We start from the raw sequence: 17,798 nt of genomic DNA on the forward strand, positions 1-17,798 counted from the left end.
AGCTGTCTGCCTTTGCGCCAGCCCCTTCCCTCTCTGAGCCTCAGTTGCCTCCTCAGAGTGCCATCTCCCTGGGCTCGCGAGGACGAAGTGAGCCAACATATTAAGTACCAGTGCTAAGCCCAGCAGCAGGGCTAAGTAACGCCCATTAATACCTTGCAAACACACATTTCGATTGTGAAGCATCCCAGAGAGGGCAGTGCCTACCCCGTGGGAAAAATGGGGGTAGGTGGTATTTCAGGCAGTGATGGGCAAATGTGGGAGGTTATTCCTGTAAGTGTGGCTTTTCCCTGGCCGCCCCCTGCAGACTTCACAGCTGTGTGAGCTCCTCGGAAGCTAATGTTGTCCTAGCCATGTGGATGCCCGTTCCCTGTGGCTGTGGGGCGCCAACAGCCCACAGGACACAGGGCCCAGCCCCCACCCCTGCTCTGTTTTCCAAACTCTCCTAATCCTCTTAGTCTTTTCACATCTCACCTGCCTGCTGGCCTGGTGGCTTCCATTAGCGCCTTTACAGCTAGGTTTGCTTCTGGCTCCACCTGGCACCTCACAGGCTCACTGCGTCCCCGTGGGCACCGAGGGTGCAGCCAGAGAGTGGGGTGCATTTTCTTCCTATTTTGTTTTACCCTCCCCCAAAGAAACCACATTTGCCTTGTTTTGTCTTCTTTTTACATTTTCTCCTGGGTGTCTCAACTGGCACCTGAGTGGCAGGTGGGGTGGGGGGAGTGTAAGGGCAGGACAGGCCACTGAGCAGGTTTTCTATGACTCCAGCAGATGGGGTAAAGGAGGAGAGAGTCCTGGAGCCCTCAGTGGCTTTTCAGGCTTTTATTGGGATTTACCAGGTACATGGCAGGCAGGGGTGCTGGGGGGCCGGGAGGCTGGCAGGCCTCCCAGCCCCCAGCAAGTCTTCATTCTGGACTCTCCGGCCTTCTCTCACGTTCTCTCTGCTCTTCTCATGGCTCTGCTTCTCTCTCGGCTTTTGCTTCTGCTTCTTTGCTTCTCTGCTTCCTTCCCACCTTCTGCTGGCGTCCCCATGATGCCGCCCCTAAAAGCTCAGTGTCGGTCCAGGTGAATCCCAAACTGGACTCCAGGTGCCCGCCATCAGGCACGCATTCAGGACCGCGGGGTTCCGTCATCTATCCTCATGGCGGGAGGGCAGAAAAGCCTGATACTTTTTACCTTCCCCTACAAGGAGACAGGACTTTTGCTAAGTGCCTACCACATGCATGCCCGGGACGCGCCAGTGTGGGGCCAATGTCATCTCCAGTGTAAATCTCCAGGGTCAATGAAGTCATTGGGCTTTTTCCTGTCCTCCCTCTGCTAGCATGGATGCCAGGGCATGGGGCATGGGCACGGGGGCACGCCTCTCATTGTGGACACCTGGGCCCGGGAGCGCAGGCACGCTCATGTGTAAGTGCTCACACCTGTGCCCAGAGGCCAAGCTAAAAGGGCGGCGTCACGCTGAGCCGGGACTGTGGCTGGGAGAGGAGCGGCTCACAGGCTTGCTGCGACGCCAGACACAGGAGATCTTTTGTGCAGAAGGCAAAGGGAAGGCAGAGGCCGTGCTGCCTCCGTCTCCACGACAAATCACTTGTTTTGTCTGTTTTTTTTTGTAAAACAATCCCCTAAAGCGCTTTAACTGGCCAAGAGATACAAAGAACAAAGACGGCCGCTGAAGAGGAGAGCAAGCTCTGGCAGCTCCTTCCCCAATTCCCAGGCGCCCTCCCCCTGGCCAACAAAACCCTGATCCTGGAAGGGATGGGGCAATAGAGACCCCGAAGGCGCAGGGGGAGGGAAGGGGCTTAGCTGGAGAGGCCTGATTAAGTCGATCTCCATTATAAAGAGCCGGGAGAAGAAGACTGGGTGGGGGGAAGGAGACAGAGGGTCCCGGAGGTTTGATTTTTGAGGGGCAGGTGGGGGCAGCAGGTGGGAGAGGAAGGAGTGACTAGTAAACTCCATGCCCCTTTCCTGCCATCACCAGAGGCTTGGGCGTCTGTGCTGACCGGGCAGCTGGCGAAGAGGGCTCCAGAAAGACCGCGCTCGGAAGCTTTATTCCTCATAACCAAAGCTGTCCACCGGTGGGGGAGGGCTAGACAGGTGCAGCGCACATGCAGCGGAATACTACTCGGCAACAAAAACTGAGTGGACACAGGCCACAATGGGGAGGCATCTTAGGAGCAGGTGACAAAAAAGCACGCACTGGATTCCATTTTCATGAAGCTCAAGAATGGGCAGAAGGAGGGTCCTCCCTGGTGGCGCAAGGGGTTAAGATGCAATCTATGAAGCTGTCTGCAGCCACTTCACGAGTTCGATCCCCAGCCAGGGAGCAACCACATGGCGCAGCAGACCTCCCCTGTCTCGCCTGCTGCTCCCTCAGCAGTGTGTTTCGGTTGGTCTGCCTGTTCTGTTCCCTACTCTGTCTCTGGTGAATCCTCTCACCCCCCACACCTCTGGCCTGTACCCCAGCTCTTGTATGCATAAATAAATAAATCTTAAACAATGGGCAGAAGGGCCCACAGAGATAGACGGTGGAAACTGGCCAGTCTGACAAGGGAGGTAGTACTGGGGTGATGGAGATGCTCCGTATTTTGCTCTCTAGGGAGGTATAGGGTGTGCTCACGCAAATGAAGAGCTCCTGAATGGTGCCCCTAAGATCCGCGCAGTCTACTGTGTATAAATTGCACCTTGATCTTTAAAAATGAATAGAAAAGAAATGCAAGAACTTCAGAGTCATGTTATAGGCACATTTGGCAATCTGCATTTTGCCTAGTAAGCTTCAGAGAAGGAAAGAGCTAAAAAATACCCACATAAATAAGGTCAGGGTACTGCCCATCCTCTGGAGCCTCAAGGAACCGATTTCTGGAATGAGCCTGGATGGGGAAACCGAAGGACCTGTGTCCCCCAGAGCCCTTCATGGACTAAAGCCCTCACCCTGAGTATGATTCAGTCTTTAAAAATCCAGTTACTCTGGGGAGGAGGGGATATACATTAGGCTGCTGGCACCCAATTAAAGAAAGAAAAATCTGTTCTATGTTAAAGCCAAAACTGACAGCAAAGACTATTGCAAAATGGTAATACAGTCTCCAACACAGCGCTGCCCTAAGTTTTTTTTTTTTTTTCCCAACGATAATATTGACCATTTACAATTTTTGCCTAATATGCTGATTTTGGACCCCAGCCCTTGAGTGAGATGTGACTCAATCATAAAGAATTTGACTGGTTTCGGTTTTTGTAGTTTTATTCGTTTATTTTTTGCTCATTCTTTAAAACTCCAACCACCTGCTGAGACGGGGGCTGGTGGATCTTGGTGTTCCGAGCATTGCCAGGGCTTTCCTCTCGTCCCTACATCTGCCTCCCCTCCAGGAGTCTGGAGAAGTGGAAGAATAATCCACCCATGGGATGGGAGGTGTCTCTCTCTGACCCATCTGCTTACCACACTAATTCTGTGTTCATTACTATCGACACCTTTTCTTTCCTGGGAAGTGTTTATACTCTTGCAACAGCCTGATAAGTAAAATCATCCAACACTTGGAAATAAAGCAAATAGATAACTGGTGTCCTTTCAAAGTCAAATTAGAACAGTGTCTAACGAGCCCTCCTAAGGGGCACCTGCCACTCTAGGGGAATGTCACTTTGCTTGACTTATTATTTACTATTGATTAGGTCCCAGGCTCTGTAAAGATAGCTGGTAGCTGGTAAAAAACTGATAAGTTGCAAGTTATTTTTGTCTGATTGAGATGCAAATGATTTCTTTCTCATAGAGAAGTGCCCCCCTCCCAATGTTGTAATTTTTTGCCCTGTAGAACTTAACCAGTTTTATATCTAACCTAGCTGGTCCAGGATTCTTGTCTTTCTTGTTATTATTATTAATAATTATTATTACTATTGAATGTTTCTCACATTCATCATTGAATCAGTTTTATCATCCTGCTGATTCCTTAAATAAGAAACTATCAAAATAAATTGATACCCATCAAAGAAGGTGGGTAGCAGAAGGGGTGCTACAGAAGATTTAGGGCAACTTCTTGATAGATGGAGAAAGTGAGGCTCAGAGTGGTTAGGTGACTTGGCCAGGTCACAGAGATATTGTTCATACGATGACTTATTTTAATGTGGTTTGACAGTATAAACTTCCTTGGAAGTTTATATAATCCCTTGGTAGCCCCATCTCAGATAAAGAAATTGAAGTCCAGGGAATGGTGAATCTTGCCAGGTCCCACTATGAGTCAGATGTGGGCTGAGTGGGTGAGATTCCTGCTTTCCTAACCTCCTGAAGTCTGGGTGCACAGGAGGGGCTAACAGGAGGAGCTCTGGGGCCCACGCCTGGTATCTGCTGGGTCTATATTGGGTGCCATGCAAGATTGCAAACGAAAAAGGAGTCCAAAGGTGTGACAACCCTGGCCTTAGGCCATCTTCATCTGCGCATGTACAACAGCCTTCTCTTCCCTCCTCCTCCCTCTGGCAAAATTCTCAGGGAAAAAAATATGGTCATGGGAAGAAGCAGGAATATGTGGTCAGTCCAGGCCTGAACACTAGGGTCTCCAGTCTTGGGTGAGACAGAGTCACTCAATCTAAGTACAAGCTCTCAAGGTCAAAGTGAGCTGCGCTGGCAGGTGGTGAGCTCCCCGTCCACAAGAGAGAGCAAGGCTGGATGATCATCCAAATTTAACAACAGTTCTCTAGATGGTAGAATCCTCATTTTTAAGCCACTATTTTATGTCCCTATATTTTGCAAGTGTATTGTGTCATGAGAACTTTTTAATAGCTCAATGAGGTAAATCTGTGCTTCCTGATTTACAAATAAGAAAGCTAAGGCCCAAGAGGGTAAGTGGCTCTCCAAGGGTATGCTATGCCGCGGCAGGTGGAGAGCAGGTTGCCAAGCTTCTCACCACATTCCACTGCTCTGTGTGCTTTGCTTTGCTTTGCTGCGCTGTCCAAGCTGTGACAATGAATACGTGCTGCTTTCATTATCAAGAAAAAGTCTTAGGACTTAACCAAATTTAAAGGAGTTTCTCTCCACCCTGATGCCTCTCTGGTTCTCACCGCTCCCCCGGGACGCCGTCCTCTGCCCCATCCATGCAGACTCTGCCGTGCGTCCCTCACCCACACCAGCTGTGCTGAGGTAGGACGTCAGTGTCTCGGTTTTGCTGAGGTCTGCTCAAAATGTCCCTGTCTGGGCTCTGGCTTCTGGGGCAAGGCCAGGGGCAGGTCCACGGAGGAGAAGGGAAGTGGAAAAGGATGTGAAACTTGTCCTCAGCCCAGCACCGCCCCTGCTGAGTGTCCCACAGGGGCCCTGGGTGAGGGCAGGAGCGTCCAGTCGAGTTGACCACCCGAGGCAGGTGAGGCCAGCGCCTGAGGGGGGGGGCATGAAGTTCAGGGGACCAGGGAGCCAGCCTGGGAGGCTTGACCACTGAGGCAGGGAGGGAGGGAGAGCACAACTAGTTGGTTCTGTGCCAGGACAGGGGTGGGGGGAGAACCGGATCCAGAATGGCTGAGTGGGGAATCAACTCCTTGGGTCAGAGTTGGGGGAAGGTGGGAGGCTCAGATTCATCAGCTCTAATAAGAGTTCCTGGGCCTGGTCCCCCAAAGCACAAGAAGCTGGCGAGGCTGGGGGTGTCAGAATGTGGCAGGAGGCTCTCACAGAGAAGATGGTGTGTGTGGGGGAGCGTTGCTGAAAGGGGCCGAGTGTATGCGGGAGTGAGCAGGTGTGCTGTGTCCAGCCTCTGTGAATCCCTGCGGCGTGCACAGCCCTACCAGCCGGGCGAGAGAGCGTTAGTTAAATAAGGAGCAGGTGCTCAATAAATATTTGTCCAGTGGAATTGATCGTCTGTAGCAGTCTATGAATGTGTGTGTCCAGGCAAGTGAAGAATGGCATCAATTTGGGGGTCAGTTTGTGTGTCCCAAGCGTGTGGTAGATTTTTACTGCTTACTCTGTCATGTAGGTGTGGGGTAAGAGCTGGTGTTTGTGTCTGAGGGTGCACCTCTACAGATGTGCTCCGTTGCACGTGTGCATCTTGTGAGTTTGTGGTTCTGTGTGTAGGTGTGGGGTCCCCGGAGCTGGTTAGAAGGGGGACTTCAGAGGGCCTCCAGGCTTCATGTGGGTGTCATCACTGTGTGTGTGTGGGAGGGAGAGATTCAATGTGAAAGCGGGTGTGTCCAGCCTGCCCGGCCCTGCTTGTGTCTCCACAGTGGCATCATGGGGGCCCCCTGGGGCTGGTTGGCAGCCGGCGTGCTGGCCATATCCCTGGCCTCTGCAGTGACCCAGGACGTGTGCCGAGCACCAGACGGAACAAATGGGGCGGCAGGAATACCAGGCCGACCTGGGAGGCCAGGCCTCAAGGGGGAGCAAGGGGAACCGGGTAAGCATGCCTTCTGCCCCCCCAGTCCCTCACCCCTCCCCCTGCTCTGGGATCCAGGACGGAGGCTGGGGGGAGGAGCACTGAGAAGCACTTGGCCCTCCACAGAAAGCTCCTCTGGGGACACTTGGTCCCAGAGGCGAGGAGACTTCGCTTTCTCTCTGGGCCCTGTCCCCCAGCCCCCGAGCCTCTCCCTTACTGGCCGAGTCTTCCTCCAGAGAACAGGCTGCCACCAGCAATGAGCGTGAAATGTCTTCAGGAGCACCCAGCCATTGGTTACTCAGTTACCAGAAAGACTGAGGCCCTAGGCTTGAGACCAAGGAGCCCTTGTCTTACTGTGTGACCTCAGCAAGGGACCCTCTCTGAGCCTCCATTCCCTCAACTGTAAAATGACAACGTCCTGTCTGGCACACAGGGCTCGACTTATGTCAACTGTGCCTTCTGCTTCCTTCCATCCCTCCCAATTCTTCCCCTGCTTCCACTCTCCCTGTCCGTTCAGGCGTCAGAAACTCTCAGTTTCTCGACAGCAGGCTGGGGGTGAAGGAAAAGGGAGGTTTCCCGTAACCCCACTGAGCCTCCCAGGCCACAGCAAACCAGAACCTCCTGCACTGACATTTGCAATAACGTGCATCCAGGCATCCTCCATGCGGCCCTTGAACCTGAGGACAGCAGGGTTGGTACTCTGGGGGTGTGGGGTGCAGGTGCTGGGCAGGAATATCCAGAGGAGCCACGTTCTGCTTTTCCCAGAACCCGACCCTTTCCCAGCCTGTCCACATTTCTCTCCACTTTACAAATGAAGCAGCTGCGGCTAGAGAGGTTGAGATGACTGCCCAAGCTCACGCACGGGCTCAGGTCAATGTCTGGACGGCCCAGGCGCTGCCCTCCCTTCTCGCCCTCCCCAGCAGTCCCGGGCCATCGTCTTCCTGAGGACCGTTGGACACTAGACTCTCACTCCTGATCTGGCCTTTCTCCTGACAGGGGCCCCCGCCATAAGGACGGGCATCCGAGGCCCTAAAGGAGACCAGGGGGACCCTGGGCTCCCTGGATTACCTGGCATTTTGGGCTACTCAGGGCCCAGCGGCCTCCCGGGGGATCCTGGTGCCCCAGGAAGCAGAGGCGCCAAGGGCAACCCAGGAAACATCAAGGACCAGCCACGGCCGGCCTTCTCGGCCCTGCTGCGGAACTCACTCTCAGGGAGCAACGTGGTCATCTTCGGCACCGTCGTCACCAACCAGGAGGGCGCGTATCAGAACAACTCGGGCCACTTCGTCTGCGCCGTGCCCGGCTACTACTACTTCACCTTCCAGGTGGTGTCCAAGTGGGACATCTGTCTGTCCATCATGCTGTCCGCGCGGAGCCAGGTCCGGCGCACCTTGGGCTTCTGCGACGCCAACAGCAGGGCCATCTTCCAGGTGGTGTCGGGGGGCACGGTGCTCCAGCTGCAGCGTGGGGACCATGTCTGGATTGAGAAGGACCCCGCCAAGGGCCGCATCTACCAGGGGCCCGAGGCTGACAGCGTCTTCAGCGGCTTCCTCATCTTCCCGTCTGCCTGAGCCGGGGACGGAGCCCCCTCCTCACCCGGGCCTCATCTGCTTCCTGCTCTGTGACCCCAGCCCGGCCCGCTCACTCCACCTCTCTGGTGTCTGTGCTCCGCTCTGTAAAGTGGGAGGCTGTTGCTTTCGTTGCCCGAAGGAAGGTTATTTCTGAGAAAACTTCCTGGAATAAACACTTAAGTCCACACCTTCTGAGCTTGAGAGTCTGTTGCGACGGGGGTCACAAGAATGACAGTTACTGAGTCCTCAGGAGGAGGCCTGCATTCAGGCATTTACAATATGTGCTTAGAGTCCTGGGAGCTTATCAGCCTGGGTTCTAATCCTGGGGTCCCCACTTACCAGTCGTGCACACACACACACACACACACACACAAGTGCTTGTGACATAACTTCCTTGAACCTTCCTTTCCTTATCTGTAAAGTGGGACTGATACTGTAAAGTGGCACCTACCAGTGGGCTGTTGGGAAGTGATCTGATAAATGAAAGCTGCCGAGCAGTGCCCGGCCTGCAGTAAGGGGTATGGGCTTCGTAAGTTTTGTTATTATTTTTCATTTAATCTTTACAGATAGTGAAGCTAAGCCTGGGTGATTGGCAGACATGAAGCCTTAGATCAGTGTTTAGGGGGAGGATCTGGGATTTGAACCCATGTCTCACAGACAGCCAAGCTTGCGTGTCTAACCCTCCCCCACCTCCGCAGCATGCACCTGACAAATGGCCGCCTGCTTCCCGAGCCCGAAGCTGAAAGGCAGGTGCGGAGCTCGGAGAGGAGGAACAATTGGCCCAAGGACATCCAGCGTCCTCCCTGAAGCCAGATTTCCTGGCCAACTCGAAGGCTTGAAATCTGCCTGCTGGACTGGGAGGGCCAAGACGCTCGCGGTGCACACCCAGGTCCCACTGAGTCTATGTGGGAGCTGCTCAGACAATAGAAGCTCCACGATGTCTGTTGTACGTGATGAAACCAGGAGACTAGGAGTTCAGTCCTAAAATTGTCCAATGCTTAAAAATATCCAGGGGGGGCCTCCCCTGGTGGCGCAGCGGTTGAGCGCTGGGCTGCGAGGCTGCCTGTGGCCTCTGCAGTGCCGGTTCGTTCCCCGGCTGCCGGCGAGGGTCCCACAAAAAAAAAAAAAAATCCAGGGGGCATTTTCCCAGAGGAAGCTGGTTTTTATCATTCTGCTGCAGTCACGTCTGCACACAGCAACCATAATACACACGTGTGCACACACAACCACACACATGCCCACCCCCACGCACGTACACGCCTCCCTCGAGATGCCTATGAACTCCCATCCCTCAGACACTCCTCAGTCATCCCTCAAGTCTACACAGACACGCTGGGGGATCATGTGCTGTCATAGCCATGCACCTCTGCTCACCTGCCCTTCACAAGCCATCAGAACATGCTCTCATGCACACCTGGAGAGCCCAGACACACAATGACACAGGTTGTGTATTCTCACCGTGCACACACGGCTCACGCTGACCTTGTGTGCTCACACCCCCTGGGGCCCTCAGGACACAGGCCGCTCCCAGGCTCTCCCAGCCTCTCACTGACAGCCAGAGTCCTCACCTACACACCCCCACCCCCGCCGCTGGTTTCACTGCAGGCCTCTCCCGGCTGCCCTGTCCTGCAGCCTCTGGTGGCCAGGAGACGACAGAGCCCAGCCCTCTTGGTCCCGCTTGTCCCAGCGCTGCCCCTGCACCCAGGACACTCGCACCGACTGGGGAAAGAGACACCTTTGAGTGCCGACTCCGCGCTAGACAATTCTTCACCATGGACGAACTTAATCCTAGCAAAATAGGCGAGGATTTGGAGAAAGGGCACTTCTGCCCAAGGTCACACCGCCAGAACTGGCAGGGCTTAGATTCGAACCAGCTCTGCCTGACCCCAGAGTGGCTTCTCTCATTGCAATGGGACAAAGAAAATGTCGGGTGGAGGCCTGCAAGTGGCCAGAGAGGCCAGAGGCAGTGGGTGTGAAGAGGACCTGACTGTTCCTGTTCCCAAATCCCACCCCTACCCACCCCCCTCTGCGAGGCCCCTCACCAGCCTGGCTGCCAGAGCTCAAGTGGCCTGGTGGGCAGGAGGGGCAATGAGGGCTGAGCACGGGCCGAGGCTGCCACCTGCTGGACAAGCCAGGTGCAGGCACAAAGGCGGCAGGCGGAAGATGGGATGGGAGCCAGGGGGCAGGGTCCCCACCTTCCAAAATGCTGTGCCTGTCGTTTCTGCTCTTCCAAGCCCTCGACCTGCTGGGGACTCCCAGGACCAAGTGCATCTACATCCTTGCTCTCCCTCACACTCTGCATCCCTGCACCACAAGGTGGAGGTACAGATGGGGAGACTGAGGCCCTGAGGGGTCACCCAGGGAGTCCGAGGCAAGGATCTGAACTGCTCATACCCAGTGCAGGACTAAGCAGTGTGCGCATCCTGCATGGAGGGCTCACTGCTGTCCTGCAGGGGGCTGTCGGGACCCCCATACACAGAGGACGAGTGGACACAGGCAGGGGCGAGGCAGCGGTCGGGGATAGAGGTGAGGAAGGCAGTGCTGGCAGGGAAGGTGGGTGATCAGGGGAATCAGGGGCCCCCGCGAGGGAGACGTACCACCATGGAAAGCCTGGGGTCTTCTGCCCCACCCTGACCCCCAATATACAGATGGGAAGGAGGACTGGAGGGGCCTGTGATTTGCTGAAGGCCTCTGGGCGCGGGAGTGGAGGGCTAGAAGGAGACCCCAAGGCTGCTGGCTGTAGCCAGAGCCAGCTGCCCGCCAGAGCAGGCTGCGGCCATCAAAGCTTATCCATCTCAGGTGTCCACCTCTCAGTGCAATAAGTAGGAGGGGGCGTTGGAAGTTTCTAGAATAAAGCCTGCCTTGTGACAAGTGCACCCGAGGCTTCTTCTTGGGGGAAGCCAAGAAGGCTTTGGGCCACAAGAAACCACTCGCTGTGTGACCTTGGGCGATGGCTTTCCCCTCCCCGAGCCTCGGTTTCCTCCTCTGGGAAGGGGGATTCCAGCTCTTCCCCAAGACGTTGTGCAACAGCTCGGTTTCAACCGGCAGATGGGAATGGGCTTTCGATGGCGTGAACTTGACTGTAGGGGAAGTCGGCCAGGAGGCTCATGTTTACACTCGCACCCGCGCCCTCAGCGCTTCACCAGATCCGGGAAGAGGACGTTTCCTCATTTCAGACACGCAGGGCTGGGGAGGGGCCGCGCGGGTGTCGCTGCGGTCAGCCTGGCTCAGCAGCCAGAAGAAAGTGTTGAATCAGGGAAAAAAAAAAATGAGAAAGGGGATGTGGGATTGGGGGGAGGGGGAGAGGGCCCGAGAGGGGGGCCCGGCCTGCTCTGGGCTGTCCTGGCTGTGTCCACTGTCACCGCGTCCTCCTGCTGGGAGACGGGCGCAGACCTGAGGGCATCGCTGTGACCAGACCAAGACCTCCCTCCCCCGGTGAGTGCAGGCCCCCTGCCCAGGGAGGGAACACCTTGTTTCCTCCACCCCCTGGGGCCTTCCTCAAACACGGCCCCCGGGGACAGCCCCACTGGAGAGTGGAGGGGTCCCCTGCCCGGTGAGCTGGGGACCTGGCCCAGAAGTCCCCACTCTTTCCGTCATGGGGTCCTGAGGGGCGAGGGGTCTGGGGTGGGGAGCGTCTTCTGATAGCCGAGCTGGGAAAGGGTGGGGGAGCCGGGTCGGGCCTGGACCGGCCAACTCCGCTCTCTCCCACCAGCTCCTCCTCAGGATGGACGTGGGCTCCCGCTCCCGATGGGCCCCCCTGGGTCTAAACCTCGTGCTGCTCCTGCTGCTGCTGCCCCTGGAGAGCCAGGCCAGCACCAGCTGCTACGGGATCCCCGGGATGCCTGGGCTGCCGGGAGCCCCAGGGAAGGATGGGCATGATGGACTGCAGGGGCCCAAGGGTGAGCCAGGTGAGTCTGCTGCCGAGTTGGGGGCCCTGGGGCACAGGGGCTGGAGTGTCCACCTGGGCCTGACCTGGGGGACGGGAGAGAGCAACTTGACAGCAAGACCAGCTCCCAGGGCTGGTCTAGCTCCTCTCTCCTCAGAGCCTGGGCTCAGGACTGCCCAGCTCACCTCTCTGCTCCCAGTTCCCTCACCTGGTATCAGGGGGAGAATAAGGCACCCTTCCTGGAAGATGGCAGGAGGCCCCAGGGGAAGATCCAGGTGAAAACCTTTGACAAACTTGAGCATGTAATGTTGACGTTTCTTCCCACCCCTTCACTCCCTGTCCTGCGACGTGGACCCCTGGGGAAGTGGGGGTGGGGGACACAGCATGAATATATGCGATGCCAGCAGGACCAGGCATCCAATCCCAGCCCTGCCACTTCCACTGCGTGAACTCACGCCAATTCCTTAACCTCACACTGCCTCGGTTTCCTCACCTGCAAAGTGGGAACTGGTAGCGCTACTGCTCAGAGGCAGCTGTGATGATTAGATACCTTTAAAGAGACATCCCTCCCCCCAGCACAAGGTAGGTATCTGATAAGCGTAGGCCTTGCTTATCATCGTTCTTATCAAGGATCTGTCTCATCTGCCTCCAAAGGAGTCTGGGTAATTGGAGGGTGGGAAGTGAGAAGATCTCAGCCACAGACTCTCCTGTTGGAAACTCACAGGTAACCCCTGACATGAGCCCAAGGGACTCAGGACATGAATGGGCTGCTGTTGGGAGAGCTAGAGTCTGGGGGAGCCTTGTCTGTGAGTCGGGGTACAACTCAGAGGCGGAGTGTGTCTGTCTGGAATGGGCCTGGGTGAGCTGGATGGGCCTAGGCAGAGGTGATGGGGGAGGGGACAGAAACAGCGGGGTGGGGGAGGGGAGCAGTCAAGAGGAATGTTCTTAGGCATCTCCCACCATCTTCCATCCCAGCCAGAGTGAAATTTTACTGACATTCCAAAAGGAGCCCCAGGTCTGCCATGTTTCTGGACCCTGTAATCCCCAGCTGCCTCCGCGTCCCATTGCCCAGGTGGTTGATGGCCATCAATTATTGAGCTCCTACTATGTGCCAGGCATGATTCCAAATGCCCTGCACATATTTGCCTCACAGGGTAGAGAAAATGGTTAACTCTATTCCATAAATGAGAACACCCAGGTCGAAATCCTTTAAAGAAGTGATTCACACCAATTTTACCAAAGTCAAACTGTGGCCCAGAGAGACTGAACAACTTACCTGAAGCCGCAAGGTGGACTCCTGTCCCATGTCAAAACTCGCCCTTAACACCGCCTTCCAGGGTCCTCAGGCCCCTCCCACCACTGGGTCCTTCCCCCCCAGGCAGCCTCGGGCAGACCCCCTGAAGGATGTGAGCTGGCCTGCGCAGCAACACCTGATGGCCTCCACAGGGACCTGCCATGGCTGGGCACTTCCCAGGAGGTGCTGCCACACGCATCCGCCACCCTGTCCTCTAGCAGCTCTCTGGGATCCGTGCTGTTATGCCTTTATCTCAGCCGGGCAAACAGGCTCAGGGAGGAGAGATCGCCTAACCTGAAGCCCACAACCCCTCACTCCTAACCCTGGAAACTAAAAGGCACACCAGCGCTGGGGATCTGGCACAGCATAGGTCTGCACAGACACCCAGTCCTGAGGAGGTCAGAGGAGGCCACAGGGATGGTCAGAGAGGGCTTGCTAGAAGAGGATACTGGAGCCAGATGAGCAGTTTGGACAAGGAGAGAAGAATCTTGTAGAGACTCGGATAACCAGGGCCGACACTGGGATTCAGGCAGACTTGACTTTGATGCCCAATTCTACCTGCTCCTCGCTGCATGGCCACATGCGGCGAAGGGGGGTGGGTCTTAGGGTCAGTTTCCTTGTCTGTACAATGAGACCAGAGGTCATAAGGGGGTGAAGGGGGCTGAGTGGGAAGAGAGGCAGTGGAAAAAGCAGCCCCCTTAGTGGGGTGGCTTCTCCTGGACTCTCCTGTGTTTTCCACCCACTGAGCTGGCCTGGGGTGGCTCCACCTCCAGAGAGGACACAGGTGGTGCTGGGCTCTGAGGCTTATACAATGTTGAGGCCCCTCTTTAAGACAAACAACACAGCATTTAGACTAGATGTGATTGTGGAGGTGGCTACACACATCCACACATGACCAGACTGTTTGAACAGCACACGCGCGCAAATGAGTGTGTAGAAGTGGTGCGTGTGGGGGGTGCCAAGGTCAGGTTCTGGATTTGATGCTTTAATTACACGAGCTGGGCCACTGGGGAAGCTCCTGTCCTTTTCTTTTTATTGCAGCTTCCCATTGACCTAGAATTATTTCAACACAAAAAGTTGACAAAAGTTATAAATACAGAATTAGGCAAAGGGCCTTGAAGGGGTCAGTGAAAGTTAATGGGGCCTGAAGCTTAAGTTTCACAAGATTTCAGGAATGTCCCTCTGGCCAGCCTTCTGATTTTTGTCAAGAAAAATTATAACCTAGACTTTTAGGTGAAGTCTGAGTGAGTTAATGGACTCAAGATTAAAAAGTCAAAAAACAGTGCAGTCCAGACAGAAGGTGCCTGAGCTGAACGCTGTCCACGGGCGGACAGCCCTGGCCTCCGACATGCTCTCTGAGGCCCCGGCCAGCTTGACACCTCCTGAGCGGGCTAGTCCAACCCTCTCAATCACTAATGTAGACACTGAGGACGGGAGACAGGGGAGCACCTGGGCTCCCTCCAAGGGCAGGGAGGCAGGCCCGAACCTGGATCTCCCTCCCTCTCTGGCCAACTTATAAACTTCTCCCTCTCCTCCCACTCCCTGCCCACTGCTTCCAGGTGGAGAGTCCACCTGGGGAAGGAGGATCCAGAGACCAAGACCCGGTGGCATGTCCCCTGGAGGGCACCCCCAAGGCCCCTCTTCTCTGTCCCTTGCCCATCACTTCCCTCCCCCTCTCTCCCCAGGAATCCCAGCTATCCCCGGGACACGAGGACCCAAGGGTCAGAAGGGAGACCCTGGCACACCTGGCCATCCTGGCAAAAATGGCCCCAGGGGAGCCGCTGGGCTTAAGGGACCCCCTGGTGTCAGGGGACCCCCCGGGCCGCCGGGTCTGGAGGGCAGATACAAGCAGAAGCACCAGTCTGTGTTCTCAGTCACGCGGCAGACAATCCTGTACCCGGAGTCCAACAACCTGGTCAAGTTCAACGGGGTCATCACCAACCCACAGAGGGACTATGACACGAACACGGGCAAGTTCACCTGCAAAGTGCCCGGCCTGTACTACTTTGTCTACCACACATCACAGACAGCCAACCTGTGTGTGCAACTGTACCACAGCGGCAGAAAGGTGACCACCTTCTGTGACCACATGTCCAACAGCAAGCAGGTCAGCTCAGGTGGTGTGCTGCTGCAGATGAAGGTGGGCCAAGAGGTGTGGCTGGGGGTCAACGACTACAACGGTATGGTGGGCACTGAGGGCTCCGACAGCATCTTCTCTGGCTTCCTGCTCTTCCCCGACTAGGGCAGGCAGGTCTGCTCCAGCCCCGGTTGCCCCACCTCCCACCTGCTCAGTCTGCTGCTTGGCCCACCTCTGTGTCTTTACTCAGGTCTTTCTGGAAACCCTGCTGGATGGATGCCTCCTCCAGGAAGCCCACCCTGACCCTTTGCCCCACAAGTGCCCTCCCTCCTCTGAACTCCTTTAAGAGCCACTGCTTTGACATTTAACCAACACTTCTGGGACTGTGGTTCATTTTTCCCAAAAGAGGCAGGGAGATACATAAGTAAAGAATTAAATCAATAAACATGCATGACTCAGATTCCTCATTGCCAATTCCTTGAAGAAACAGCTCTCTTCACCTGCTCTTGCTTCTATGGCTTCTCGACCTTTTGGATCAGGTCAAGGACAGATCTGCATCTACCACAGCTGTCATGGGCTCTCGGCTCAGATAGGGCATCCAGTTGGAGCTCAGTAAAGGTTGGTGCAAAGGTTGAGACACTTGGTACCATTTGGTTGTTTGGGAGAGATGTGTATTGAGAGAAGGGGTTGTCTGCTGTCACTTGTTTGAGGCACCACTGTCAGTATAGGTATTAGTGCTCACAAGTCAGTGAGAGTATGTTTGAATCCCCAAACCTATGTTGACCTATGTGGAATTTCACAGGCACCTGTCACAGGAGGGGTCTGGGCTCAGGTAAGCCCAGAGCACACATGATGTGTGATAAATTAATACTAAATTCATCAAATGAATGAATGAATGAGTGGGTGAATGAATGCCCACAGGCAGAGTAAATGAATGAGTGAATTAAAAAAATCATAATAGTTCAGATTTATTGATCACTTATAATGCACTAAGCATTATGATAACACATTTATGAAATGATTTCATATTCATTACTGTATTCAGTGAAGGGCGTGAATGGAGCTGGGGATGGATCTGGCCATGGTAGCCCCAGGAGATCATGTAAAACCACCACTGCCACAAGCCGTCAGGCTTTGCCCGTGAGGTTCTGATGGGTGGCCCCAGCGCCACCTTCCCTATCAGAGGATGGGAGGCCAGCTGCTAAGCTGTTTACTGTGGTGGCCACCAGAAAGGGTTGACAAAGGTTGAAAAGATGCAATGTGTAATTTTCCTGAGCAGATGTCAGGGCTGGGCACTGGAATCCAGGGAGACCAGAGACGCACTTGGGCCTGGGAGAACCAGCCTTGCCTGACTGGATCTCAACTTATTCCAGAAGGCCTTGCTGAGCTCTCAGAGGCACTGGCTGACTATGGAGGCTGCTGGAACAGTTGGTCCAGCTGAGCTCTGCAACTACCTTCATTCACTTTGGCTCTTCTTCATAAAGGGAATATTTCAGGGCCTCCCTGGTGACACAAGGGGTTAAGCACAGCACTGTGAAGCTATCCTCAGCCTCTGCAGCACAAGTTCGATCCCCCTGCCGGCCAGGGAGCTGCCTACATGGCACAGCAGACCTCTCCTGTCTCGCCCGTTGCTCCCCTCAGTGGTGTATTTCAGTAGATCCACCTGTTCTGCTCCCCGCTCTGTCTCTGGTGAATCTTCTCACCCCTGACACCTCTGGGCTGTGCCCCAGTTCTTACATGCACAAATAAATAAATCTTAAAAATAAAATAAAAGGAATATTTCATACCTTCATGCCTTTCCCCCTGAAGGTCCTTCATCCTAGAGCTATCAATAGAACCTCTGTCCACCTGGATGATGCACATTCAACTGTCAAGATTCAAACAAAGATCACCTCCTCCAAAAAGTCTTTCCAGATTTTACCCTTTGTGTCCTAACAGTACCCTCCAAGACTTGGACCACAAAGTCATCCTTCGTTAGAGCCCAGGTGTGACCTGCAAGTTTGGTAGTGTGACCTGCAGACTTATTACAAAACAATAAGAACAAATCAATTTCTGGAACCCAATGCTGTTTTATAAAGGTTGGAGAATGATAGGACTACAAATGGGCAGTTTGGGCAGTTTGATGGGCAGTTTGATTCACTTACTTACTTACAAGTTGACCTTGGTACTGGTTTCTGAGTTTCCTTGAGGGTGAGCCACTTTGATACATATCTGACACATAGTAGGGGCACGGAAATGTGTCATACAGGAAGGAGGCAGAGTCAAAAACCCACACACAGATATAGAAGATCAGCAGTAAGGGTGAAGAAAGTAGTTGGTCCAGGAGGCTGGGCCCCTCTGGCAGGGACAAGGCAGACATCATGGGTCACTCCGTTCACGACTCTCCCTGCATCAAGCACTTAGCAGTCTGCACACAGTGTCCCAAACGACACAGCTTTCTTCTCGGTTCTCTTTTGTTTAAAAAAATCAATACACCGCTCATGTAGGCCGCCATGTCTCATCAGGAACCCATACTTTTGGAATTGACAACTTTGGGGGCCATTTCATTTTCCATAATTGTTTCCTTGTTGATCTTTCTTTGTCAGGAGGGACAGGCCTTTGAAAATGCCAGCTTGCCTGCTGGGCTGAGGGGGGCAGA

At 54.6% G+C, this 17,798-nt stretch overlaps 2 protein-coding genes across 2 annotated transcripts; both read left to right on the plus strand.

Moving 5' to 3' along the window:
• The first annotated feature begins 5,236 nt into the window (after positions 1 to 5,236).
• C1QA (complement C1q A chain) lies at positions 5,237 to 8,276 on the plus strand. Its single transcript, XM_037499994.2, has 3 exons — positions 5,237 to 5,333; positions 6,184 to 6,353; positions 7,329 to 8,276. The coding sequence occupies exons 2-3, from the start codon at positions 6,191 to 6,193 to the stop codon at positions 7,901 to 7,903; spliced, it is 738 nt and encodes a 245-aa protein (XP_037355891.1). The 5' UTR covers positions 5,237 to 5,333; positions 6,184 to 6,190; the 3' UTR covers positions 7,904 to 8,276.
• A 2,954-nt stretch (positions 8,277 to 11,230) lies between these two features.
• On the plus strand, positions 11,231 to 15,754 carry C1QC (complement C1q C chain). The gene is made up of 3 exons (XM_037499992.2): positions 11,231 to 11,338; positions 11,616 to 11,811; positions 14,769 to 15,754. Exons 2-3 carry the CDS (start codon positions 11,628 to 11,630, stop codon positions 15,323 to 15,325), a joined length of 741 nt encoding a protein of 246 aa, XP_037355889.1. The 5' UTR covers positions 11,231 to 11,338; positions 11,616 to 11,627; the 3' UTR covers positions 15,326 to 15,754.
• Positions 15,755 to 17,798: the final 2,044 nt, after the last annotated feature.

This window comes from Talpa occidentalis, unplaced genomic scaffold, assembly GCF_014898055.3.
Source record: "Talpa occidentalis isolate TD23 unplaced genomic scaffold, MPIMG_talOcc4v2.1 talOcc4.9, whole genome shotgun sequence".
NCBI classification, from domain to species: domain Eukaryota; kingdom Metazoa; phylum Chordata; class Mammalia; order Eulipotyphla; family Talpidae; genus Talpa; species Talpa occidentalis.